The following is a 27003-nucleotide window of genomic DNA, read 5'->3' on the forward strand; positions in this document are numbered from 1 at the left end:
TGTTGTAAAAATACAGTTAAAATCTGAATATACTGAAAGGTGTCATCCTCGCATGACAGTTCTGTCATCTACCTGATAGTGATGCAATCGGCCACTCTCTCCTTTGGCTCCTGCGTGTCCATCAGTGCCTAAACCGAAACACCCTGCCAGAAACTGCAGCCTCACAGATGTGAGCAGAGTGGATGACTGGAAACCTGAGCTTGATCTGCTTCCTGTCAGAGAGATGTTACCTTTTTCTTCCATTCCAGACAATAGTACAAGGATCTGATGAAGTGCCTCTAAACGAAGCTTGAGAAAAAGTAAAATAAACATATTTTAGAATTCTTCACTGAACTGAGACACAAATAACTCTGTACGTCACAGACAATATATTTCTTAGCACACAGAAAATTCTGATATTTCTTAGGAATCTATTCTATTAAGATAAACATTTATTTTACTATTATGACTTTAAAAATTAAAATATCTCTAAGATCTCTATAAGCATACTTCAGTATACAAGAGGCTACACAGTACAATGGGAAGGGTAGTAAATTTGGATGTAGGAGATCTAGTTTCAAGGCCAGAGTATTCCAACGACTGTGTAGCCTTGGGAAACTCAATTTCCTGAGTCTCAGTTTCTTCGTGTATAAAATGAGGCTAATAGTACTTTAATCTACTCACAGAGCTACTGTGATGCTCATGAGGAGATACACGTGATTTCAAAAGCATCAAGTAGTATGGATACTGCTTCCTCTCCTTACAACATTATATAGAATGAATACTCTTTAGTTCAAGAATTAGAAGTATTTCCAAAAGGTTTCTCTGTGGTTCTCTTGAACTTCTGGCTCTATCTTCCCTAGGAAGACAAATATCCACCACAGCAGTCCATTGGCCTACCCTCCTTTTTTTAGAAAAAAATAAACTTTTTATTTTGAAATAATTTTATATCTATAGAAGAATTGTAAAGATGGTACAGATAGTTCCTGTATACCTTTCCCCAAGCTTCTCCTAATGTTAGTATCTTACAAAACTATGGTATATTTATGAAAACAAATTAACATTGGTACAACACTACTGACTAAACCACAGAATTTATTTGGATTTCACCAGAGTTCCCATAATGTCCCTTTTATGTTCCAGGATCCAAATCAGGATATCACGTTGCATTTAGTTGTCTGGTCTCCTTTAGTCTGTGACAGTTTCTGTCTTTGTTTTTCATGACCTTGACGTCTATGAAGGGCTGTTTGTGTATTTTATAGAATGTCCCTCAATTTGGGTTTGCCTGATGTTTTCTCATGTTTGGACTACAGGTAAGGATTTGGGGACGAATACTATAAAGTCTCCCTCTCATCACATTATTATCAGGGTACATGATATCACCATAACTTATTATTGGTGATATTAATCTTGATCACTTGGTTAAGGTGATGTCTGCCAGGTTTCTGCAATGTAAAATTACTGTATTTTTTTCCCCTTTTCATACTCTATTAGCTCTAAGTCACTAATTCCAGCTTACTCTCAAGAGGAGGAAAATTAAGCTCCACCTCCTGGAGGGAAGAGTATCAAAGAATTTGAGGACATGTTGAAACCACAATCATTAATAAATATTTTGAGGGAGATATTTGGAGGCAATGCTCACTAATTTTAGCATTTATCATTATTAGCATGGTGTTCTAATCTAGCCCTTTTTAAATGGAGACAAATGGGTCAAAAATGGGGACTCTAAGAGCAGATCTGCATGGTCACCAACAAATCTCACTCTAGTTTCTAGGAGACAAGCAAAGACTTAGTGATTAGAGTATCTTGTGCACTATTGTTCACTTCAAACAAACTATCAGGTTGCTTTGGTTAAGATAGCAACATCAAAAAGCTCAAGTGAAGGAAAGGGGGAGGCAAGGAATAGAAGAAAAGGAAAAGTTTTTCCTACAATTGTACATTCAGTGGTTCAGTTTAAGTTTCCATAGTCCCTCACAAGTAGTAAATATCAAAGACTTACTTCTGCCCTTAACTGTTGCTGTTCCATTGCAATGATGGAGGCCTGGGGACTTGTAGACATACTTTCCTCTGGCTCTTTAAAACCTGGGGCATTCCCCACATCTCCACTCACAAAGCTTACAACATTTTCAATCAAAGTGTGAACTCCCAAAGACTTGGTAAGATCAAAATCAGACTCAAAGGAGTTAGAGGAGTTGCACAACCAGTCTCTGTTATGTTTCAGGCGCGCCCAAGAGTCGCTCAGGGTTTCCAATTGATTATGCATAGGACCTACATACAAACAGAACAAAAACGCATCAGTGATGACCAAGTAGAGCATATATTCTGAAACTAGATGAGGGCTGAGTGTTGCTATCATACTGACTGGTGAGAAATGGATACTACTGTTTGAATACATGCATGCATTAAGTGAATCTGAGCAAAATGCTTTGGTAAAAAACAACAAACAAACAAAAATTACAGCAATGTAAGAAAACAAAGGGAAAGCCCTGTTTAATGTACCAGTGTCTCTGTAAGCGCTTTAGCAACACGTTGCCACAAGAAAAAGAAAGGCAGAAGCTGCTGTCAAAATGCTTAGCTTAAAATGCTCTGCAGTATTAAACCAGACCATCATTTATGACCAGAATGGAACTCGGCACTTAGGACACTGCTGGTAAGACCTAATAGTAATAGGATTTCATCTGATTTAACATTATCATTGCAAAGAGTGAGTTAAGACTGTGCAAAATGTGTACATATCTGCAATGAAATATTACCAAAAAATGAATACAGAAGGGCAAGTAAACTTACACAAAAAGGAGACATAAATATCACCCTTGGTTTCATTAATATAAGGAACATTTTCGCTGTGTAATATGCACATTTATTTCAGGTTGTGAAACTCCTATATAAAGGAAGCAAAGTTTCACAGACAAGAATATATAAGATTAACTATAAAGTGATAGCTACATAAAATTACCAAGTGGTGTTAACAATAGTGGCTAAATATAATACCATTAGTTTTGCCAGTGGGCATTTTCTAGGCTAAAATCTTTACATTGGACAGCAAAAATGTTAATATGTTTTATCACAACAACTGTCCAAGGCATGTGCCAATAGTGGCTTTAAAAAAATATATAAATGTCTAATTCTTACACGTTTTGTCTTTTTTGATTTAATTGATCTCAGGTACATGAGTTAAATTAATCATACTCCTTGGCTCATGATATACTCTCATCACTGGTCCATGCATGGCCTGCTTTTGTATTTATATTTATTTATAATAAATGTGAACACAAGAACTAGAAAACTGGCAGAATACTACCTATCTGTTCTTTCCCCCAACCCATCTCTCCCCTGTGTCTTCCCACCTAAGGATTTCATTATCACTCCTTTGCTTTTATTGTTGTTAAATATTGTTTTATCTTATATGTATTCCCAAGACAAATAATGTTTAGTGTTAGTTGTTTGTGACTTTATAAAAAAGTATCATTTTATGTAGTCTTTTTGGACATGACTTTGCATTCAGTATAATATTGCTAATACTCATTCACATTATTCCATGTAGCCATGGTTCATTTGTTTGAGTGCTGTATAATATCTCATTCTGTGAATATACCGAATTTTTCTATTAGGAATGAATCTTGAGGTACTTAATAAAATATGCATTACAAAAATTATATTTGTTACATACTAGATGGAAAAGATTTGGGAAGAGGACTACTTAAACACTAATGCCCACAGAGAAAATGAACTAATACAATATTGACTGTATAAATTATTTTTGAATTATTACACTGTCAGGAAAACCCCAGGACTTCAAAATGAGACACAGAAATCCACAATAGGCAGTTAATATTATAAAGTAGCTATGAAATAATTTATATGCATTCTACTAAAATAATTTAGAATGGCAAAGAATATATGGTTTATCTGCCTTCTATATTTTAGCAAGAATTCTTAAGATTAAAAAATGTTGGATTTTCAGTTCTACTGAACATAAAAAATAACCAATCTGAAAATTTCCCCAAACTGTATAGCTGAATATTTTCCCATGTAAAACAGAAAAGGTAAAAATCCAAAGAAAAATGTCATGGATGCATAATGTATTAAATTAAAATGATATTTAAAGAATAAAGGAGAGGCTAATGTGGAAAAAAAGAAAAAAAAGAAATAATCATTTTCCACTTCCTTAAGCATTCCAAATTCAGACTCTGGATTTAACCTTAACTTACAAATGATATTTTTTGTCTCTCAGCATTGAGCTTGTTGGTTCAATAATAAAACTTCAGAATAAAAAGTTCTTCCATCTTCCAATACTTATAAATTACTTTTCAAAATGAAAATAAAATGTGCAGAGAGTTAATGCTAGAACCACAGAAGTAAAAGCGACCTTAAAGATTATCTAGTCCAATTGCCTCAGTTGAGGAAACAGAGGCTCAAAGAAAATGATCTTTTCTAAATTAATAACACTAATTCCTTAAGTTTATGGGAGGTGGTCTTACATATTCCTGTTGTTAATCAACTCACAAATCACTGATCCATGGGAATTTCAACTGCCTGCCTATGCAAAGGCTCAATACGTGAAGAAACTGCAAGTAGTGAATTGCCTTAAAATACTCCAAAATATTCTATGGAATAGGTGGCCAATCCCCAAATTAAATCCTCTCTGCAATTTAAAGCAGGGGTCAGCAAACTTTATCTATGAAGAGCCAGACAGTAAATAATTTCAGGTTTTGTGGGTCATTCACTATTCATGTAACTACTCAACTCTGCTGTTGTAGTGTGAAAGCAGCCATAGGTAATACATGAGTGTGGCTGGGTTCCAACAAAACTATACTTTCAAACAAAGGTGGCATTCCAGATTTGGCCCACTAGTCAGTTTGTTGACCCCTAATTTAAAACATGTAACTTATTAAGTATATAAGCCAAACAAAACTTTGTATGAATAAAATATAAGGAAGAATAAGACACTATCTGAAAGCAATAGGATAAATAAATAAATTAAATAATTATAACCAAAATGTTTAGGTTGATATCAAAAATACTTTGAAACACAAAATCTCACAATATGGAAATGAGAGATGAAAAACCTCTAATTCTTAAAAAAAAATTATAACAACCTAATAACTGATTTGTTCTGTGTTGTTTTATCTGAATATAGGAAATATTGTATCTGAAAAGCATATCAAAAGCCTCTACAGAGTAATTGTGACTGAGCCCAATTCTTAATATTAATTCAGAGTCTCCTACTATAAAAAGAAAATATAAAGTCCAACAAGAAATTTGAGATTGTTTACTTGTCCTTACAATTTTGGTTCTTAAATGGAATTTTCAAAATGAACATGGCAGAGCTGCAATACATACTTTATAAACCATAAAATATGTAGGCAAGCTAAAAGGGGAAAAAAATTAAACATGCCATCATGTACTTGCTTGAAGCTCTTCTTTTTTCTGGGGCTCAACTGGCCAAAAAGGAGTAAATACACTACCACAACAAGAATCAGAAGACAAAAGGAGAAATTTGATACAGGAGACAACATTCACATTTGTTCTTCTTTATATAATCTAATTCGAAATGCACAGATAAAACAGCATTTCACCCATACAAGTTATACCATGAAACAGACATGTTGATAAATGTTTCCAATATTATTTAGCAATAAAACCCTAACACTATATTTAAAGACCTGGGGCAGGGTAGTGAAGTCAAACCATGACGTTCCTTCTTAAAATTTTGCTTTGGTATCCCCACCATTTTTCACTGTATCAGCTTCAGCTTAAATACAAAAACTAAAGTTAAGTATCTGCAAAAACATATTGTCTTTCAGTGAAGAACGAGCTCAGTTCTGCACAACTACAGCAAATCTTTTAAGTATTTATCAAAGTACCGAAATACCAACATATTTAACAGGTTTTGCCAAGAATTTTGACAGGCTATTATGAGAATTAAATAAGTTAATATGTTTGAAGTGATTAGACCAATACCTGGCATATAGTAAGCAGTTTTTAAGTGTTTAATGAATATAAATTTCATATTACTTCTGAGGTGCTAAGCAGAAATATGTACCACCTGTCATCTCTTTTTAAAGTAATTGATGACATTTTTGGATTTAGAATTTAGCTCTGATGCCTCTAAAGAGCTGAGCAAGTTGGCTGAGCTCAATTTATTTGCTCACTTTGCTCTAATCCTTCCTACCATACTCACTTGCTTGGACCAAGAGCTTGGACCAACTGTGACACATTAACTGGAGTGAGGGGAAAAGAAGCAATCATGGTTCAACAGCATGAATTCCAGTATCCCCAAAGTCAAATACTGAAATTATAGGCACTAGGCCCTCTCAAGGAGGAGTCTTTGGAGGCATATTAAGAGCAGCTGCAATGTGTATACAACCATTAATTGTCATTGATACATCCATTTAGTTTCAGTAAACGAGATGTAATTAAACACTGTTATCTCTAATTTCTCTTACTAAACTTTTAATAACTCAGGACCACTAGACTAATAAATGAAAAAGGAAAGTGAGAGGAAAAAAGTTTACATTTCCTCTTCAAAATATTGGAAAGGGGTAAATAAGCACATAGAAGAATTCTCACTTGGCTGGACATCTGCTTGTCCTTCATAGCTCAAGTCAGAATCAGAACACCTGAATGGCTCCAAAAAGTTCTCAGACTTGGTAGGTTCATCTGACCAACTGAAGATAGGCATGTTATGGCTTATGACATCTGGTCCATATTGACAATAAATAAGGAAAAAATAGGGTGGTTTATTTTAATCATCATTTAAGAGCAAAACAAAACAAAAAATTCCACTGTGGTCAGAGGGCAGTCTCTAAATATACATGATTTTTAAAAATTTCTTTCAAAATATAACATCCCAAATGTATTTTCAGTGTTAATTTCTTTTAAAGAAAGAAATCCATTATAATTAAATACATGATATTAAGTATACATTTTCATTGTTTACTCCACAAACACTAGGATTCATGAGATTGAAAACTGTTTTTGCTGCTCTTCCTAGAACAGTACTCCTTCTACTTTCTAGTCACCTATTCCTAGGAACAAAGCTATCAGCAAAATTTTTGCCTGAGAACATTTAGATGCAATGATTACTAGAATAAATTGGTACCACATTAGGTGATATCATGATAATTTGCATAACTAGTTGGCCTCCCTATTATAACTTCCTAAATGGGTAATTTAAACAAACAAACTTTTCCCATGAGGTCCTGTTTGTTTGCCTTTCTGTTTCCAACAAAATAAAGTTAGATTCCAAGAAGTTAATAGGTCTTGGTACTACTTTGAGCTTTTGAAGAAGTTGGTTTACCCATAAACAAATTTGGATTAATGGCTTAATTCAGTTGTATCTACTTAGCTCTAAAACTACAGGAAATCAACACCTACTTATAGGGCAATTGTTTAAAATTGTGAACACGCAGCAACTCTAGAATAGTTATTTTAAAGTGTCATATTAATTCCTCCTAAGTAACTTACACTTGAATTCTAGGTTATTCTTAATTCAAAGCTAAAAATACCACTTTTTGTTTTATTCCAAAGATTACTTTGTCACATGCTGACACAGTTATCATAGACTGAATCGCAAATTTATATTTCCATAAGCATGATAAAGATCTTAGAGAAAAGAGTAATTTTAGTCAACAGACTATCACTTATAAACATAATTAGTATAGTAGGAAGCTCTTAAAACGACAGGCTGGATCCCTTATGCTACTCAATAAGTTTGGAGCCATCTTTTCATTAATATAACATAGAAATTATAGCAACAATCTTTGCCTGAGCTAACCAACATTAGGAAGGGAAAATCATTCCAAAAATTTAATTCCTAACTCAAGTGGTTAAGGAAAAGGATACTCTGGCTAATTATGGCACATGAATTGCCAATTTTCAAAGACTTAGAAAACGATAACATACATATTGCACGTTATACTAAACATCATTTAATTTCTCTGATATCACAAATACCCTATAATTTTTTTTGGAACCTTGATACACTATAATACTAAAAGACTTTTCAATAAAGAAAGCACCAGCTCTAGTCCCTATAATTCCTAATAGTTCAAAAAAAAATTCATTCTTAGTATTCTAAGTACCAACATTTCTTCTAAGTTATAAATACCAACATTTCCTCTAAGTTATAAACACAAAAACAAAAAAATTGTGGGTGCATTTCTTCCTCTCATTCCTCAATCTTCCCTTATTTCTCACTTTTTTTCCTGTAGAGAACCTAACATCCTGCCAAGGAAGTTATCAAGAGAGGGGTTCAATTCTGAAATATAAAAGACAACATAATGGGAAAAAACGGTTTTCCTACAGGCTTTTAGAAAACTTCCACTAGTGGCAACTTTTAACATTCCAAGTTTTCACAACCACAGAAAAAATGGGTTAATAAAAGTGCCAATTAATAGAGAATAATACTTGGAGAGTTTTTAGTTACCTTGGATTTGTATTATCTAAAACTGCTGTTCTTTCCATCTATTTGTACATATAAACAAGTGTTAACTATATTATTCATTAAGATACAGCTTTTAACAAATGAGCTTAACTCTCGATGAACTCTAAAATTGTTCCTCATGGGAAAATTTTATTTTTAGAAATCATCTGTTCATCTCTTATATGCTTTATATCTTGAGAGGCAAAGAGGAAAAAAACTAGAAACTTTCAGTTTGAAAGTGTGTATGTGTGTATGAAAGGTGAATGGGGTAAAGAGTTCTCCCTGTAACACCATTTAAACTATAGCAACTATACCATTAACTAACTATACTTTAGCTCAATGGTATAGCTCAACTATACCAATGAGCTAAAGCATGGCAAATTATGTCCATAACCCCCCACAATGTAAAGCACTGCTTCCAGAGTTCCATGGGACTTTTAAAAAGTCAAAACAGGACAAATGAGAAAGAGAACTGATTATTAACTCCTAGACACTCCCAGATCTTTTTTTAAGGGTGTATATTTTCAAGAAAATGATCTTCCTTTTAACTTTTCTGATAAAATGTTTCTAACTTTTTTGCAATATTGTTTCAATGACAATTAGATCTAAATATATCAGATATAAAAAGAGCTACTTAACCAGATATTTAATACTTACCTCTCTTTCTATGAGATGATGCCAAGTCCAAATCAACATTTCGTCTTCCACTCTGTTAAGTTAAAAATAAATAATAAAATTTAATTGTGAAAATTATTTAAGATTAAGATTTAATAGAGTACTACAATAAAAAGTAATCTGTATAATTATAGCAATGTGCTACTTATTTACCAGTCAAGTCAGGCTAAGAACAAAGTCTCTAAAGACCCACTGAAAACAGCTCAGGCACATGACTCTGAGATACTAAAACACAAGTCAATATGCACATTAATTAACAGTGTAAAGTAGCAGAACTTGTTCTTTGTTGTCACCTTTTTCTTCTTCGAAATCTTTGTCTTTTATCTTCCTAACACAGTATGATCTCTTATTAATACCCTCTAGATGCCTAAAGCCCCTGTAGCAAAGACCCATTTTCCAAAATCACTACTTGTTCTATCCTCACTTTCCATTCTTTTCAAAACTATCAGCCTTGGCTAGGTGTACAGAAAAAGAGAATCTGATGAATCCACACTAACAGAAGAATAACACAGTCCTAAGCTTTCTGGTAGTATTTTAAAAGACTTTAAAATGTTTTTTAAAACCCCTTAAAATAAAGAAATCTCAAATGGTTAAACTGCAGTCAGCTTAATAAAACAGTGAAGGCTTTCAGGAAGAAAGGAAGTATATGTGTGTGTGTGTGTGTGTGTGTGTGTGTGTGTGGTGGGGAGGCACTGGTGACAACTATCTACTCTATGTACACATAACCATATACAAACCCATGACTTAGATTTATGCACAGATTTGACATTATGGTCTCAGCAATTTCAATTGCACTTTATCACACAATAAAAAAGTTGGTGGCAAAGAAGAAAGGCTGCAGAAGTGACAAAACAGACCCATTTAGGAAATGTCATTTAGAAATTTTTTTCCTGGTAATACATATAGACATATGTACCCACACTGTGGATAAATACATTTTGTTTTACATATATACACACACACACCAGAAATAAGTATGTTCCCAGGCCATTTGATGCTGGAGAAAACACCAAACAGTTGTCACAACAGTTCCTGAAGACAATGCCATCTCATGCAATACAACATTTTTATTACACAGTACCTTTGCCATGAGGGCTCATGGAAGAAATTTATCTCAGGTCTCAGAACCAGAAATATCTGAGTTTTTCTTGAAAACCTGGTTTGTTTTTATCTTTTACACACTGTGAATCATGCGACTCATGTTTTTCCTATTTGCTGGCCCATCTCTAGCAGAACATCACAGGATATGTGTAGAGATGTACAAATCTTACTCAGGGCTTTATTTTCCTCTCTGTTTCTTTTAGCCCTAATTCGTTCTCTTATACTTTTATAAATAGTATTTATTTTTGTATGCTAAATCAAATCCTTTGTGAAAGAGGGCGGTAAGGAAATGAGGGAGGTAGATTAGGAGAGCGTAGTAAGAAATGCTGATTAAGTATGACATGTGTCAATCAAACAGTTAAACTTGGGTTTAACTGTGTAACTGTTGACTTAGGTTTCTCTGGTCACTAAGACAGAGTAGATAATATATCACATAATACTCTTTATGAAAGAAGGTTAAAACTCAGATTTAGCATTAAGCTGGTTAACTTCAGTTATTTTAAGAAAGCATTTCATTCACTGACAATTCAAGATAAACAAGTACTACTAGGTATCAAAGACATCAATGATAATCCTAAATAACCTCAGACAGAAGGGTAACATATTTCAGCTGGAAAATCCCACACTGCCCCCACTGCTTGCTCCTCTTCGTCTATAGGAGGCTCAGCCTGAAGGCTCAGCTCAAGTCTCCTTACCCACAACAGAATCTGCTCTCTCTAGTTCTTTACTTTTCCACCTTTTATGACACTATCTTTCTAAATATTCCATAAGAAAAGATGATTAAGAGTCCATCTTTCCCAAAAATGTGTTTCTTAATCTTTTTAAAATTCTGTAGAACCTAGACATGGCAATTATATCTAGGTTCAACCCACCTCCATTTATCTGTCTTCCCATTATGTTTTGAAAACATAACTTTCAACATGTTTTAAATTGTATTACTAAACTTGTTCTTCACAACAACCCAGCTGAGGCAAGTATAACAGGTAGCGGTATTCCCCATTTCAAAGATAAAAATGCTGGAGCTCAGAAAGTTTAAGTGTCTTGCCCCAGGTCAAAATCAATAGAGTCTATTGTGACTAAGTCAGATTTCATTGTTTGCTTCCAAAATGTATGCCACTTTAACTACATTTATCCTCATCTTTTATTTTTCATTTCAGTTGAAATGAATTATCAATCATTTACAATATGCAAAGCACAATGTAGGAGACATGAGGGACATTAAAAAAACTCTAGACCTTCTAAGAGGTCTACTGGAAAGAAATACTAATAATACATAAGTAAGTCCAACATGAGACAAACCATTAGTGGTTTATTATAGATACTAACAAACTGCCATGTAAATAACAGAGTCACTGTGAGTAATCTTAGGAAAGTTTTCTGGAAGAGATGACATTTTAACCAGGCCTTAAGAGAGAGGCAGGACTTCATCAACAAAACCCAGGAGAAGGACATTTAAGGCAAACAATGCTTGAGCAGAGGCTCAAGAGGTATGTTTGGAGTCTGGCAGATGGACTACTAGGCTATGGCAAAAATGCAGATTACCGCAGGGGAAAACTGGCTTCAAAAGCAGGCAAGCAACATGTTCCAGAATCTTTGATTTCTGGGTAGGCAGTGCAGAGTCACTGAGGTTTTTTTTTAATAAGAAGGTAGCATGACCAGCAGGTGTTCTGTTGTTGTTCTTGTTGTGTTTATGTGTCTGTGTTTTGTGTTTTTTTTTAAATTAATTTATTTATTTGTTTTTATTTTTGGCTGTGTTGGGTCTTCGTTGCTGTGCGCGGGCTTTCTCTAGTTGCAGCGAGTGGGGGGTTACTCTTCATTGCGGTGCGCAGGCTTCTCACTGCGGTGGCTTCTCTTGTTGCAGAGCATGGGCTCTAGGCTCATGGGCTTCAGTAGTTATGGCACGCGGGCTCAGTAGTTGTGGCTCACGGGCTTAGTTGCTCCATGGCATGTGGGATCTTCCCGGACCAGGGCTCAAACCCGTGTCCCCTGCATTGGCAGGCGGATTCTTAACCAGTGCACCACCAGGGAAGTCCACTGTGTACATTTTTAAGAGCTCTACCTCTGGGAGCAGTATCAAAGGAGAGGAACTGGAAAAAGTAGGGAGATCAGTTTGAAAACTACCAGTTCAGGCAAAAGTAACAAGGGCCTAAATTGAAGACTGGAAAGAACAAACAGGCACAGAAATTTTACCAAAATAGATTAGACAGACATTCATTCGTTAAAAAATATTTAATGACTGCTTACTGTGTGCCAGGCACTATAGGTACTTGGGATACAGCAGTGAATAAAACAGCAAAAACTTCTATCCTCAGGGAGCTATATTCTAGTGTAGGCTAAGAGAAACTGATAAATATAGCAAATAAATAATGTTAGGTGCCGGGGGGTGAGGGGAACAGAGCAAGGCAAAGCGGACAGGGAGTGAATATCTGGAAAGGAGAGCAAACTGGAATTTCAAATAGAGTGGTCAGGGCAGGTGTAACTGAAAAAGTAATATCAGAACGAAGACTTGAAGCGAGGGGATTTGCCTACAGACAACAGTATTCCAATCAGAAGAAACAGCCATGTAAAGGCCCTGTGGGGAAGTTGTGTGGTATGTCCATGGAAAAGCCAAGAGGTCAGTGTGGCAGAAGGAGAGTCATCAAGAAGGAGAGTAGCAGCAGAGGAGATCAGAGAGGAGTGAGGCCAGGATAGGTAGAGTCTTATAGGCCCCTGCAGGGACCTAGGCTTCTACTCTGAGAACTACTAGAGTCATTGGAGGTTTTGAGGAGAGAAGTGACATGATCTGTTATAAAATTGTCACAGGGCTAGGAGACTAGATAATGATACTGATCAACTTGGAAAAATAAATGGACAGAGAGGAATCTCAGTAGACGGCAAGACTGGGAACGTGAACTGGGAGCACAGAGATGATAACGGGAATGAAGAATAAATGGAGGAAGAACAAACAAAAACATACAATGAAACTTGCTTGAAGACACTGTTCAACTTTCCTCAGAGGAGGAATCTTTCATGCTTAGAAGTTTCTTTTAAACAACAGCTTTATGTTTATTTAGCACTCTATACTTCTCAAAAATATTTTCACATCCAGTTTCTCAATTCATAAGAGAAGAATTTCAGAGCTAAAAATGAATCTTATCAAGTCACTCAGTCCAAAAAACCCAGAGTTTCCGTTTGAGCTATCATGTGACATGACCAAGGTCTCAAAGCTATCCATCAGTAGGATCAGGTTCAGAAGCCAAGTCTAACACATTACCACCTACACAACAGGTACTACTATCCTCATATCACACAATGGGACACTAAGGCCCAGAGAGGTCAAGTAGCACATACAGATTCACATATAAGGCAGAGGATCAGCCAAAATGAAAATCCAGCTATCAACTCTAAGTCCAAAGCTATTCAAATAGAAGCTATCTATTAGACAGTTTTCATTCTGTAATTTATTTTACCCGTCACACTACAGCACGTATTACTTTCTACTTCTTATATAAATCAGCATCTCACTTCTTTGATTTTTACCTTAAATGCCTGCAGTTCAGGTCCTGAGGCTTTTTTGATAGGTAACTGAGAGCTACTGAAAGATTTTAAGTAGAGGAGATATAAACAGATTTGTATTTCAGGTATATTATTCTAGTGAAATGTTGAAGATGGGCATAATACAAGAGATGGGGCAACCAGTTTGGAGGTTTTTGTACCAGGCCAGGCAAAAGAGAAGGAAAGTTTGAGACAGAGCAGTGGCAAGAGGGATGGACAGGACATAGTACAAAGATATTAAGAGTAAAATTTTCAAGGTTTGACTAATTGGACTGTGGGGAGTGAGGAGGTTGCAGGGACCAGGAATAAAGAAAAAGTAGAGTCAAGGATGAACCCAGGTTTCCAGCCTGGATAGTTAATAGTAACACTTACTAAGATAGGGAATGTGAGAGAAGAGGTTTAGGAGAAAAATGAGTTTATTTTTGGATAGGTTAAGATTGTGGTCACCTGAGATGTTCAGGTAGAACGTCCATCAAGGAGTCAAATACGTGAATTTGGAGTTTAGGAACAAGTCAGAGCTAAAGAGAGATATCTGAGTCACTAACATATAGATGATAAATACCTATGCAATATAGTTATCTCATTTCTCTTAAAAGTTCTTTTAAAAGAGTTTTTGTATGTCTAAAACAAACGTATATTACTTACTCTAACCGAAGTCTTACATAGCTATACAAAATTCCTTCTTTACTAAATCTAGGTATACCTACCAGTGCGTAACCCTCTTCATCTGATTCAGGCTGAGACAAATCAGATTCACTCCTCGATTTGATCAGTCTATAATTTGGACTTGCGTGGATTAGCCGGCTCTCTGCGGTAAGACTTTCACTCCTGTCTCACATGCACAAAGAAAAGTTTTTCGATTTGGGACTGTTAGTGAACATAAAACTGAATGGAACTAGCAGCATAGAGATAAAACACACACACAGTGAGGAGTAATTATGTCTGTCAATGGAAAACCCTGGCTCTCAGTCAGGTCTAAGCACAAAGTCCTTCTCAATTACATCAGAATAACTTCCATGCCAGTAAATTACAGAATTATGCCAATCAACTACTGTTGTTTATATGTGTGAAAAATTGTGCCTCCTCATTTAATCAGAAATTTATACTCCAGGCTGAATTAGTATCACTCTTTACATTAAATTCATCCTTGTCAATTTGTATTTCCTCCTCCATGTCTGTGTTAATTTCAGAATACAATAAGTGAGAATAAACCATTTCAATGCATAAAGAAAGAAAGAGAGGAGAGAAATGTTTTAAGTTTCTAGTCAGTCCCACCTGGTCATAAGTCCACCCACTTCAGAGGCACTTGTGGAAGGCTGCTGCAACTGTCCTTCTTCCCTTCGCTTCTGAAGCTCATCAATCACAGGACTTACTCCTAATATTAACAGGGCACATCGATGGATCACGGAGTTGCAGGCAGCAGTGTACACATCCTGACCCTCAGGAAGGTCTGTGCTGACCCTTCGCTCTTGCTGAGACTGAGGAGGTGGATCATCAGCTCGAGCCCCAGACCCTGCCCCACTGTTCATTCTATCTCGATCTCGGCTACGAGCTACTTCACGGGCTGAGAGGAAACACTGAAAGATTTCTGGAACATGTAACACAAAAACAAGGTCTTAACACATGGGGAGAGAAGAGCAAAGAAAATAACAATAAAAACAGTCAAAAAGTTTGGACCAAAAACTTACTGAAAGAGGGAAAATCATTTTTTAGACATTAAATACTAAGTAACTAAGTTAAATTTTATCAAAAATACATGTATAATATTAAACTTTTTATAAAAATTACAATAGGAAATACTTATGCCTTTACAGAATTTAGATTTGGTTGATTCTATTTCTACTCTTATGAGTTTGATCAGTGGTTTGCAAAGTGTGGTTCCAGAAGAGCAGCATCAAATCATCTGGCACTCGTTAGAAATGAAAAATACTGGGCCCATCCCAGACTTTCTAATCAGAAGCTCTAGGCATGGAGCCAGCAATGTAGTTTTAACAAGCCCTCAAGCTGATTTTGAAGGCCATTAAAGTTTGAGCATCACTGGGTTAGATAAAAATAACTGCCTATTTCTGAAATGTTCACAACCTTGGTTTGAAATTGTCAGGTTACAAAAGAAACAGACAAAAGTTAAGTTGCATTAGTTATAATGAAGAGCCCCCTTTCCCCTTCCAAAGTCCATATAATTCCTAATACCTACACTTTGTTGTATTTTAAACATATTAAATAAGCACAACCATTAAAGGTCTTCGCTGAAATAGAATCTGGTTATAATAATATGGCCAAGACTGCCCCCAGAGTCAAATAGTATCACCAGGAATGTCCATCTTATGCCAGCTCTTCCCAATTCACAAGTGTAACAAGTGGGTTTAACAAGGTTCTGATGCAGTGGTAGGTATTTCACAATAGGAAAAGAATATTTTACTCAAATTTGAGTGAAGATGGTATTTTTAATGGGGAACCCAGGCAAAAAAGTTAGTAAAATACTAGATTTGTCTGTTAATATTGAAGTACAAACTTTAAAAATGCATTTGTATATTTCAAAGTATTATTATGACAATATATTCATTATGTTGTTGAAAGTTCCTTATTTCTAAGAAAATCAAAGCAACAAACTAACAGTCTAGAGCCGGAAATCAGTTAAAGTAATTAAGAGAATGGTTACTGGAATTTGGGGCAGACCTGGTTCTAATTCCAGCTGCTACGAACAGTGGCCCTAGGCACATAATTTTGCCTCCTTAAACCTCAGTTTGTCCATCTTTAGAACAGGGTAATATTAGAAATCATCTAAGACAGAGAGGATTATGAGTTAATCTATGTGAAGCATTTGACCCAGTGCCCAGCATATAACTGATGCTCAAAAATGGCAGCTAGTTTAAAAATTATTACTCCCTGGGTAACTATTATGCTTTCTTTTAATATAATTGAGGGTTATCTTTTGTTACTGTGTTTTCCCCTTTGGTCTTTGCTTTTAGGAATTTCTAAACTAAGTCTTAAGTTCATCTGTAAATGTTCCCTCAGTCTAGGTTTTAAAATATAATTATTCTCTGGGAATTCCCTGGTGGTCCTGTGGTTAGGACTCAGCGCTCTCACTGCCAGGGCCCAGCTTCAATCCCTGGTTGGGGAGCTAAGATCCTGCAAGCCACGCAGCACAGACAAAAAAAAAAAAATATATATATATATATATATATATACACACACACACACACGTTACATATATATATATATATATATTTTTTTTTTTAATATATATATAAAATTATTCTCCACCTCCTCATCTCCAATCCCCTCTTCTCCATTTGGACCTTATATTTCTCCTCTTGTTTTAAGGGGTTTTGGCCTTGTTTTGAGTCACCTCAAAATCATTTTTAGAAGTATGCACAACACAGATAAATTGATAATAAAGTAGTGTCAAATTGATTGAAATATATATATAATCTCAATACCAAATGCATAGATGGCCAAAATGTTTTAGGCTACAAAAGTAAATATACACTTTAACTTGAAACAGCCAAATCACTCAAAAGATAACAAATGTTTCAAAGCTTCGATATTTCTCTTTAAACATCTAAATGATTACATTTTAAAACTATCTGTAGCCTTGTAATAAAAAAGTATGAAAAATGTCATTCACCAGCCAATAATATTCTCATGTATATTCTTACTCTCTACTGAAAACTGCAGTGCAGTCAGTGGGTGAAGTTTAGAATTTAAAAAGTTCTACATATGGAAAATAATTGGGCTCTCCTCATAGGCTTAGAAAGGGGCTCTCTTCCTCACCACCCAGAGGCCAGCCAGGCGAATGGACAACTTGGTACCCTCCAGAGAACATGCTTTGAATGTCCCTATCCAATGACTCATGGGCATCACTTCATGAATGAGACTCAGTGGAACAGGTACTGTTTCCAAAAGCCTGCTTCCAGAGCTTTTCAGCCCAAAACATGCAATCCAACAGCTTCAGAATGGAACTAGCAGTTGTAAGAACTGAAATGTAGCTAATCAGATCATCAGGAGAATATCACATCTCTTTAGAAAAACAGTAAGGAAATGTTTTTGCCTCTCTCTTCTACAGTCAGTTTCCCTACCAAAAAGAATGCCACAGTGTGTATCTGTAAAGCAAGACGGATATACTCACTGCCAGCTGTCATCACTTCGTGTTCCCGTTCTTCCTCCTCATCCTCCGGCTCTGGATGCCCCTCTTCCCTGTCTCGCTCAGCCTGTTCTTCCATTTCAGCTTCTTCATCAATGGTCCGGGTGAATGAATGCTCCTGAGGATCAACATCTGCAGAGTCTTGGTTTTCTGAGATCTTAAAGAAATGATCAGAGCTACACTGAATATATATTTTTTTAATTTTGAAAAATATCATTAAAACCTTGACTTTTTTATCATGGGAAATAATGCTAATAGCAGTAATAACACATGAATTTTACCACAAAAACAAAAGATATACTGGATAAATCTGAAAAGATTAGAAAAAAATGTATGTACACAAAAGATACAGAAACATCTAACTATGCTCTCTTCCTCAATATTTTGATTAAAATGTCATGCTGTAAATTGACTCATATATATTGCTGTTCTGCTGTAAACTGCTAACTTAAAATGAGTCAAGTATGACACCAAGCATAAAAGGTAAAGAACATGAAATGTGATTCCATTCAGTCTCCCTCAAGCTGTGTATGTTATTGTTACTCTGTATAAATGTTTAATAATGCTAATTTAAAACAAAACAGTATTTTTTAACCTTTTTTTGGTGAAAAACTTTAAGTTCTACTCTCTTAGCAAATTTCAATTATACAAACAGTATTGTTTTTAATTATTTTCTTTACTTTGTTTGTCCCTGAGGAAACCGAAAATTAGAAATCTGGTAAGGACAATGTTAATTTTATTTCCCATGGTGGTTATGCTCCCTAGCAGTCATCTGAAAAAAAGAGTCCTTACAACAGGGGTGAAGAGAGTCACAAAAACCCCATATATTTCAGTATAAAGCACAAGTGAAAATTTTTAATGATATCCTCAGATGTACAATAAAAGTTATTTTGTGATTCATGATTGGATGGGGATACTGAGCAGTCAGTCAGACTCACAAAATACATAAGTCATGTATCTCCACAATATGTAAGTTTCAAATTTGAGACTCAACAAAATGGCTAATTAGTACATTTCATGGGCTTTCAAGGTCACTAACAAATAGTCGGATCCACAAATATTAAATCAGTGTATGCCAAAAGAATACTATAATACAAATGTAGAGATAAAGTTTGGTTTTTAAAATCTAAGATCTAAATAATGGAGTGCAAAGCATCTAACATATGACGTTTCAAAGTAAGCACTTTTGAAGGTGAGGTATCAGGCTATACTCATAATTATAGGATTGTGCTATCAGGATTACCAAGCACTTTAGAAATCATCTCATTTCTGTTGCAAGAATTACTTCTGGAACATCCTTAATAAAAGTTTTCAATCTTTACCTCCAGCGGTGGGCAACTCTAATAATTAGAAGGCTTTTTTCCTTACATTCAGCTAACAATGATTCTCCATTCAGTTGTTACCCTTTGGTCCTACCTGTGCCCTCTGGAACAACAGGGAACACATTTACTTCCTCTCCTACATGGAAGCCCTTTAAATATCTTTACAGCACCTATCATGCGACTCCCCTTTGCTTTCATTCTCTAAGCCAAACATGTATGACACTTTCCAGTTCTTGTATAAGATGATTTTCAGACCTTTAACCAATCTAAGTTTGCTAATATCCCTCATAAGTTATGGCACCCCAAATCAAATAGGATAATTCAAACATGGTCTGATGAGCGTAAAACAAAGGAATAATATTTCATATGATTTGGACAATTCAATTTGTTGTTATTACCTATATGGCCTAAGAATATATAAACTTCCTTAGCAGCCATATCACACTTGATAAATGGGTGGTTAAATAAACCCCCAATCTTCTACTCATCCAATTTTTTTCACTAGAAAAAGAACTATTCAATATTTATTGAACATCTGCAATAATTAAGCCACATTTTTTTTCCCCTCACATACACCAATATGGAGCTATCTCTCATAGCTTGCAGAAAAACACAGAGTAACTGATTTCCAACTTTACCCATCTGTCTCTTGATGATGACCTGGTCTGAATAAGTTCAAGGTTCTTGCAAGCAAGTAAACGACTTCGAACTTTGTACACACAACGGTACACTTCTGATAAGCTTTTACCAGGTTGATATCTAAATAAAGAAGCAAAATAGAAAAGTTACCTAATTTCAAACATCATGAGAGCAAATATTTGTCTGAGGATAGTTTTAAGTTACTTGCCGGCTTTCTCCACATGCTTGACTGAGTAAATTTGTGTGTTTCAGAAGAGCTGCAAGAACAAATCTAGACACAGTGTCCAAGAGTGACTCATTACTTAAAGTTGCGCTGTCCCAATCTGAAAATAAAAATGATACACTGACATTTCACAGAAAACAGTTCAGAGGTAATTTTAATGGCTTTAGTAATCTAACACCTGAATTTTATCATTTTCCTAAGCAGTTATTTAACAAATGCACCTACTAGATTCCGCATACTAGGAATACAGCAGTGAACAAAACTAAGGCCCAGATCTCACAGAGCTTATATTCTAGTTGCGGTGGGGGCGGGGTATGAGGAGACAATAAATAAAAACATTAATATGACAGATAAGTGCTATGGAGAAAAATAAAGCAGGGTGAGGAGACCAGGGAATACCGAACTGTGTGGGTTTACTATTTTTTACAGCCTGGTTTGGGAAGGTCACTGATAAGGCTACCATCGAGCAGAGAGATCTAGATGACGTAGAGGAAGAAGCCACACAAACAGTGTCCTTTCAAAAAAACTATGTAGAGGCCCTGCCTGAGTTCAAGGAGGCCAGTGCAGCTAGAGCAAAATGTGCATGCACGAGAGTGGCAGGAGACATCAGAAAGCTGTCTGGGGTCCAGATCACATAGGGCCTTGCAGGCCATTGCAAGTCCTCTAGGTTTTACACTGAGGGAAATGGGAAGGACCATTAGAAACTGTGAACAGAGATATGGGATGATGTGATCTGTGTTTTAAAAGGCTCACTCTAACTGCTGAGTGCAGAATTTACTATAGGAACAGCAACAGCAGAAGTAATTATTACAGTAATTCAGGTAAGAAATGATGGTGGCTCAGACCAAAGTAGTAGCAGTGGGGTTAGTAAGAAGTGGTCAGACTCCAGATGTATTCTGAAGGTAGAGTTGAAGAAATTTGTTGATGGATCAGATGTGAACATGAGAGCAGACAAGGATGACTATAATGTATTTAGAATGTAGTTGGCTTTTACTGAGAGAAGATCACAAGGACAGCCCTTTGGGGGGATAGGTATCTGTAATCAGGAGTCTGGTTCTGAATACTATGTATTAGACATCCTAGTAGAGATATTGAGTAAATTAGTCAAGTATGTATATATGTGGTATTTGAAGCCATTAGATACTGTGAATACATGTACATTTAGGTGGGTAAGAAATGAAACAACATTTGGACAGAGATGAGTATGTGCAATTGAAAACCCAAATCACAGCATTAGATGATGAACACTAGTCAGCTGCTTTCTTTAATTCCATGTCAGCACACCAGTTCTGTACTTTAAAAATGAAATATTCAGTAGATTCCAAATGGGGATGGGAGATTTACTGTCTACTCCCAGAATGTCTGCTAGACTCCGTTAATTTGACAGATTTACCATGCTACTTAAAAACAAAACCAAACAAACAAAAAACACCCTTGGAAAATATTAAGCCCCAAGTTAACTTTATTTGCTCTTAATTCCTTTTTAAAACTCCTATCTTAAGACAAAAATTTTACAGCTTGGTTTTCATCATTTCTGGATGCTTAGGTAAAAAATTAAGTTAAGACTTACCTATTTTACAGGTGAAAAAGTGAATATAAGCATGTAAGATTTTAAGAAAATCTTACAGCCAATAGAGAATCTTAAAACGATAGTCTGTATTACACACAGAATTTTCCACACTAGGTTCTTGAGAGATCATCTGTTCCAAGGGATCGCTTGCTATTCTGAAAACTGCTATGACTTCAAATCAAACGACCCCATTTCAAGAAAGCTAATATTCAATTTAAAAGCAAACTGAAGTAACATCCTTTGCAGTATGTCAAATTTATCAGGGATTATCCTCCTGTGCAATGTTTATAGTAATAGGTTCTTTTAAAACACCTTCGGTAAAGTTATAGTCATTTCATACCAAGCACTACAAAATGTTTCCACTACTCAGGTATAAAGTCTAGGCTATAGCGTACAAGCAATTGAACAAATGGAGCCATATGAGTTTTTATTCACTTTATGTTTATATCCAGTTTTTTAAAGTGCTCACTGAAAAGTAACAAGTGATAATGTGTTATAAAAGAAAACCTGGGCTTCCCTGGTGCCGCAGTGGTTAAGACTCCACCTGCCAATGTAGGGGACACAGGTTCGTGCCCTGGTCCAGGAAGATCCTACATGCCGTGGAGCAACTAAGCCTGTGCGCCACAACTACTGAGCCTGCACTCTAGAGCCCACGAGCCACAACTACTGAACCCACGTGCCACAACTACTGAAGCCCGCGTGCCTAGAGCCCGTGCTCCGCAACAAGAGAAGCCACCACAATGAGAAGCCCACGCAATGAAGAGTAGCCCCCGCTCGCCGCAACTAGAGAAAGCCCACGTGCAGCAACAAAGACCCAACGCAGCCAAAAATAAATAAAAATAAAAATAAATTTATAAAAAAAAAAAAACCTAAACGCACATTCCAAGAAAATGATGCAAATAAGAGGATATCAGAAAATACAACTTAGAAAGTAAGCTTTTTTTCTCCTCCACTATCATACTTTTCTACCACTGCTGAAAGTCAACACAATAGAATGAATAAATGAATGACAAACTGGATGAGATTAAACTTTCAAAGGTATCATCTCACTGGTGTTTTAAAGATCTGAATGATATGTATCTCATTTTTATTATATGAAGTAAAGGTGAAAATGTATTTACTTTTACCATTTCTATCACAGAAGGAAGAAAATCCAAAGACACAGGGGAGCAGGGACTAAAGAAAGAGCAACGTGGAGAAAGACAACTAGGAGTATGTGATTCTGAACAATCCAAGTCATTGTTAAAAGGGGATGGGAGCTAAAAAGAAATCAGGTATAACCTTTGAAAACTTGTACAGAAAATTAATTTTATTAATCAAGTAATATTAGAAACTGAAATACCACTACACACTTGCATAGCACTTTACTGCTGTACTTAATAATATACCTCATTTCAAACTGGTATCTTCACTAGCACTCTAAAATGGGCAAGTGTTTTACACAGGAGGAAAATGACCAAGGCCCAGAGCTCAGACTTCCACATACACATCATTTCAGTTCTTCACCAGGGCTCACAAAGGGAAGAGATTCATTAAACAACTCTTATACTAGATCCATTTACGCTGCATGGAATCCTTCAGTAAAATGCTGCCTCTGGATTTATTTTTCACACAAATCTCAATTTTCCCACAGTGGATTTTCTTCAAGTGGGATATATGTATATAAAAGAATACACGGGGTTTACCAAGCACTTCAAAATGTTCCACAAACAGGAATAAGAAACTGTTTTTAAAATGTTAATTGTAGGGACTTCCCTGGTGGTGCAGTGGTTGAGAATCCACCTGACAATGAAGGCAACATGGGTTCGAACCCTGGTCCGGGAAGATCCCACATGCCGTGGAACAACTGGGCCCGTGTGACACCACTGCTGAGCCTGTGCTCTGGAGCCCGCGAGCCAGAGCTACTGAGCCGGCATGCCACAACTGTTGAAGCCCACGCTCCATGACAAGAGAAGCCACCGTGGTGAGAGGCCCGCACACCACAACGAGGAGTGGCCCCCGCTCGCCGCAACTAGAGAAAGCCCGTGCGCAGCAACAAAGACCCAACACAGCCAAAAATAAAAATAAATAAAACAAATAAATTTATTTTTAAAAATGTTAATTGTAAAATCCTTTTTTCTATAAAAAAGTAATAGGGTAATCCCTGTGATTTTCTATTTACATATATTATACTATACTTATATTAGTTGGAATTATGAGCTATCTACATATTTACCCCCTTTAGCCTCTTCATCTTACCTTTACTAATAGCATAATCCTGCATGCTGATCCAAAGGCTTCGAGCAGGCTCTTTTGAACAACCCAATGCCAAGTCTACGTAGACAGCAATTTCAGGCCGCAATTTGTAATCAAAAGGCTTCTGTTCTTCATTTCCCGAAAGAGCTACTTCTAATAGGCAACTCATACATTTATCTAAAAAAAAAATTACACAAGTTATCGATTTCAAGCTTTGTAAATTTTGGTGCTACAAATAAAATCTTACCATATTTACTTAATGCATATGAAATGATACATTTCAAACCATTTTAAGTAGATGCTACAAAGGTAAAGTCCTTTAATGCTTCTCAATTGGGCATAGTATCACCCCTTTCTTTATGTGACTAAATGTAACATTCCAGGGAGGAGTGCTGGCATTTTGGTAGGCAGGGCCCTACATGTGCAGCACAGTCTTGTGTAACAAAGAACTTTCTTGCTCAAAACGGATTGATATCCTTGTTGAGAAACATGGGACCACTGGGAAAGAGACTAGCCAAGATTTTTCTTTTCTTTTTGTAGACTTAAGGGAAAATAATCACTTCAGTATGATTTAAGGAAGATCAAAGATATTGATACTTGAACAATTTCTCAACTGATATTTACATTTGTTCAGGTGGTTCCTAACTTTCCAATGGGACAGTTGGCATTAAGAATTCATTTTCCATTTAAAAAACAAAACACTTCTCTAAATGACAGGTTCCTGGGCTAATACCCAAAGTCAATTTAACCCACAATATAACTAAATTATCATTTATTTACAACTTTACAGACAAGAGCCTCTTCCTAATATATGCAAGTATTTTTTTTAGAAGCTACTGCTTATCTTTGTTTTTTATTATTATTATTTATTTTTAGTTGTGTTGGGTCTTCGATGCTGCGCACAGGCTTTCTCTAGTTGCAGTGAGCGGGGGCTACTCTTCGTTGCGGTGCACAGGCTTCTCGTTGTGGTGGCTTGTTGCAGAGCATGGGCTCTAGATGCGTGGGCTTCAGTAGTTGTGGCATGCAGGCCCAGTAGTTGTGGCTCACGCGCTCTAGAGCGCAGGCTCAGTAGTTGTGGCACACGGGCTTAGTTGCTCCGTGGCATGTGGGATCTTCCTGGACCAGGGCTCAAACCCGTGTCCCCTGCATTGGCAGGCAGATTCTTAACCACTGTGGGAAGTCCAATATATGCAAGTATTTAAACATAAAACGTAACATTTTAATAGTTTCATAATTTTATAATTTAAAACGTGAAAAATAACATTAAAACTGAAATTGATTATATTCATACCAAAGGCCAGTTGAGTAAAGTACACATAACAGAAATATGAGGAAGGTAGAGATAAAGATACTTTTGTCCTCAGGAGGACATTTGGGACTATCACAGAGTTAAACACTGATAGCACTGGAACTATCTTTATGATGTTAAATACCCCTTGAAAAAAAACATGATTTTACTTTTTTTGATACAAACGTTCCTAAGTACCAGTCTAGCATTCATCAGCCATGGCTGGAATCACTTTCTGGTTCATAAATGAAACAATGAATATACACTCCTATTTGGAAAAGGAAGAAAATCTTCAACATCTCTCACTCCCACCCTCCAACCCTCCAACCCCAAAGCAGAAATCTCCATGATTTTTGTCATGGTTTCTACTTTTTGTTTCTCCTCTTGAGATTCTCTTAGATTGAGATTTTTCTTAGATTTTGCTTCTTGGACACTCTCTGAGTCTCTTTCTCTTATCAGAGAAATAATAAATTTAAAATCTAGGGACTTCCCTGGTGGTCCAGTGGGTAAGACTCTGCGCTCCCAATGCAAGGGGCCCGGGTTCGATCCCTGGTCAGGGAACTAGATCCCACGTGCCGCAACTAAGAAGTCCACATGCCACAACGAAGATCCCACGTGCTGCAACTAAAACCTGGCACAGCCAAAATAAATAAACATTTCTTAAAAATAAATAAATAAAATAAAATCTAATAAGACCATATGGGCTATCTAATCTAACTCATTATTTTAAGGATTGAAATTAGAGGTTCAGAGAGATTAAAGGACCAATCCTAGACAAAACAACTACATCATCTTTCAGGAACTGGAGAAATCCTCATGTTCAGACAGTCTGAGAGCTAGCCTACCATCAAAGTAGACAAATGGAAGATGAGGCAGGAAAGGAAACACCAAAGGTACCATAAATGGGGAGGAAAAAAATAAGGAATCACACAAGGTAACATCAGCTTGAAAGTAGGACAGGCTGGGAGGAGAAGGGACTGGCCCTCACAACTGAGAGGTGTTTATGACCTGAGCCCTGGTAAGTCATGGTCAGTAACCTTCTATGAAGCAGTTTCATAACCTCCAAGCCCCAGAACACAAGTAATTAAGCATTTTCCCATTTTTATGAGTTAGATGACTTGCTCAAAATGAGTGATAAATAAAAACAGAGCAGAACCAGACCTACATTTCCCTAGTTCAGCGGCTCTTTTCACTATACGATGCTGCAGGACTTAACTGTTTTTCTGAGGGCTCCAAGTTACAGTCTTGGATCCCCTATCCTGCAAATGTTGCATTTGTTTTCTATCAGTTCTCTATTCAGCAAACCCAGAATAAGAGAAGTCTCCAAAGGAGGTACAAACAGAAGCATGTATTCTAAATACTGCAGAGAAACACATTACCTAACTGAGGGGTATCCATTTCTACACCATCACTAAAAAGTGGTGTTTTCATCCAATATGCAGTGTCCTGTTCCTCTGGAGACACAGGCGAACCCTGAAGCATGCCACCAAGACATCGTCCAATAAGAAGAGCAATTGTTCTTTCCAGATCAACAAGCCACACCCAGGACTGGGCTGGCTGAGGTAATGGCACACCAGCAGGATCAATCAGTTCTGGCCCTCCTGAAAACAAAATCATTAGTAATTTATCTGGTGTTGAAGATTCTCAAGCTTTTTCATTTATATTGCACTGCAACAAGACACTGAAGCAAAATAATTTTATAATGAAAACACAGATTACAACACTTTCTGTATATACTCTCTTTAGTAGGCTAATTTAAAATATATTCAGATAAGTTTACCATCAAATAAAAATCTGCTCTGTAAAGTTACTGATTTTGAGATAAACATTGAAACAGTACATGGCAGAATTACCCCCCATTGACT

At 36.3% G+C, this 27003-nt stretch overlaps 1 protein-coding gene across 1 annotated transcript in view; it reads right to left on the reverse strand.

The window, feature by feature from the left end:
• Positions 1 to 27003, reverse strand: part of HERC1 (HECT and RLD domain containing E3 ubiquitin protein ligase family member 1) — a 214066-nt gene that overhangs the window by 94703 nt on the left and 92360 nt on the right. The window contains exons 18-27 of the mRNA XM_082449135.1: positions 26518 to 26739; positions 23854 to 24027; positions 20031 to 20145; positions 19822 to 19942; positions 17847 to 18018; positions 14993 to 15305; positions 14425 to 14545; positions 9065 to 9116; positions 1979 to 2247; positions 73 to 288 (exon numbers count right to left, since the gene is read on the reverse strand). Of these exons, the coding sequence (XP_082305261.1) occupies positions 73 to 288; positions 1979 to 2247; positions 9065 to 9116; positions 14425 to 14545; positions 14993 to 15305; positions 17847 to 18018; positions 19822 to 19942; positions 20031 to 20145; positions 23854 to 24027; positions 26518 to 26739 (1775 nt within the window). The remainder of the gene's footprint in view (positions 1 to 72; positions 289 to 1978; positions 2248 to 9064; positions 9117 to 14424; positions 14546 to 14992; positions 15306 to 17846; positions 18019 to 19821; positions 19943 to 20030; positions 20146 to 23853; positions 24028 to 26517; positions 26740 to 27003) is intronic.

The sequence above is a fragment of the Balaenoptera physalus genome (assembly GCF_965194825.1).
Source record: "Balaenoptera physalus genome assembly, chromosome: 2".
In the NCBI taxonomy this organism is placed as follows: Eukaryota; Metazoa; Chordata; class Mammalia; order Artiodactyla; family Balaenopteridae; genus Balaenoptera; species Balaenoptera physalus.